The 1,345-nt window shown below is 41.4% G+C and overlaps 1 protein-coding gene across 1 annotated transcript; it reads left to right on the plus strand.

The window, feature by feature from the left end:
* Positions 1–344: 344 nt before the first annotated feature.
* LOC119193543 (cytochrome P450 6a2-like) lies at positions 345–1,341 on the plus strand (the record flags this gene model as incomplete). Its single annotated transcript, XM_037447193.1, has 1 exon — positions 345–1,341. A coding segment is annotated over exon 1 (609 nt), but the record flags the coding sequence as incomplete, so codon positions are not given.
* Between the last annotated feature and the right edge of the window lie 4 nt (positions 1,342–1,345).

A 1,345-nucleotide genomic window follows, 5' to 3' on the forward strand; every position in this document is an offset into this window, starting at 1 on the left:
TTCTATAATGTTTATTTTAAAGTATACTGCAAAGTTATGATCAATCTAAACGTAATTACTTAATTTTAGCGCAAAGATTGAAATTACTACTTTTATAAATTACTTGCCTGTAAGCTCTCATAATTTCTCCATACTGTTTACAAAGAAAGTACTTATAAGACCTAACCAACGCGGCGCAATTGTTTTGTGTACGTCGATAATATTATCTCCCAAGTATTTTGAAGATATTTAAAGAAAGTAAAAGAGTCAGCATTAAATTAATTACATGGAACTCTAAATTTTCAATTCTTCTATCTTTAAAACAAAACAATTATTTATATTCGTACGTACCTTCTGAGGTAGGAATAGTTCACGGTGATAAAATTTACTGAAAAAATGCAGTTTTTATGAATGTTCTTGTTTCGGAACACAATAGCCGCGGTAAGGAGTGGATATGTGAATATATTCAAGTCACGGGCTCAGTAGCTCAACGTGCGCGGCCTTGAGTGCACGACGTGCAGACTGTAGGGCTTATCTTGGTGCGGCACCAGCGGCACGCTTCACTTGATCAGTGACCGCCGCCGCGGCCGCAGCACCGAGCGCCGACCCGCGACCCGCCACACGCCGCACGGCGCACGCTCGTCTTGTTTACATACGATATGCCGGCACGCTGAGCGCTTGACCGACTCGTGGGATTCCCAATTTTTCGAAAACGCTCTTTTACCTGGAACAGTCAGTGTTGAAGCAGTGAAAATGTGGATCAGTGTATATTTGGTTGTGATAATACTTTTATTAATCCTCTTACTGGCAGTTTTTCATTACACTAGCAAAGGAAGAAAATATTGGCTCCGCAGAAATGTGCCGTACAGAGAACCTTGTCCAATATTTGGAAATTTTGGAGCGACGTTTACAATGAGACGAAGTTATACAAAAATGTTGCAATATTTTTACGATAAATATCGGCATGAGAGATACGTAGGCATTTTCCAAGCTCGAAGGCCAACATTGATGTTGATTGACTTGGACACGGTGAAAAATGTTCTTTCAAAAGAGTTCGCGAACTTCAGTGATCGGGTGTCGGTGTCGACGGACACGCAGCGGGAGCCACTGCTACGAAACTTGGCTAACATGAGCGGGGCAGAGTGGAAGGCGATGCGACAAATAGTTACACCAACTTTTTCATCTGCTAAAATGAAAGCTATGTTTCCTCTTATAGCAGATTGTGCTAATACGCTTAAAAATATTCTTCATGAGGAATCACTGGATGAACTCGATGTCCCTAGTATAATGACTAGATTCACGACCGACGTGATCGGCAGCTGTGCTTTTGGTGTTGATCCCGGTTCTCTAAAAGATGTTGACTCAC

This window comes from Manduca sexta, unplaced genomic scaffold, assembly GCF_014839805.1.
Source record: "Manduca sexta isolate Smith_Timp_Sample1 unplaced genomic scaffold, JHU_Msex_v1.0 HiC_scaffold_659, whole genome shotgun sequence".
Lineage (NCBI taxonomy): Eukaryota > Metazoa > Arthropoda > Insecta > Lepidoptera > Sphingidae > Manduca > Manduca sexta.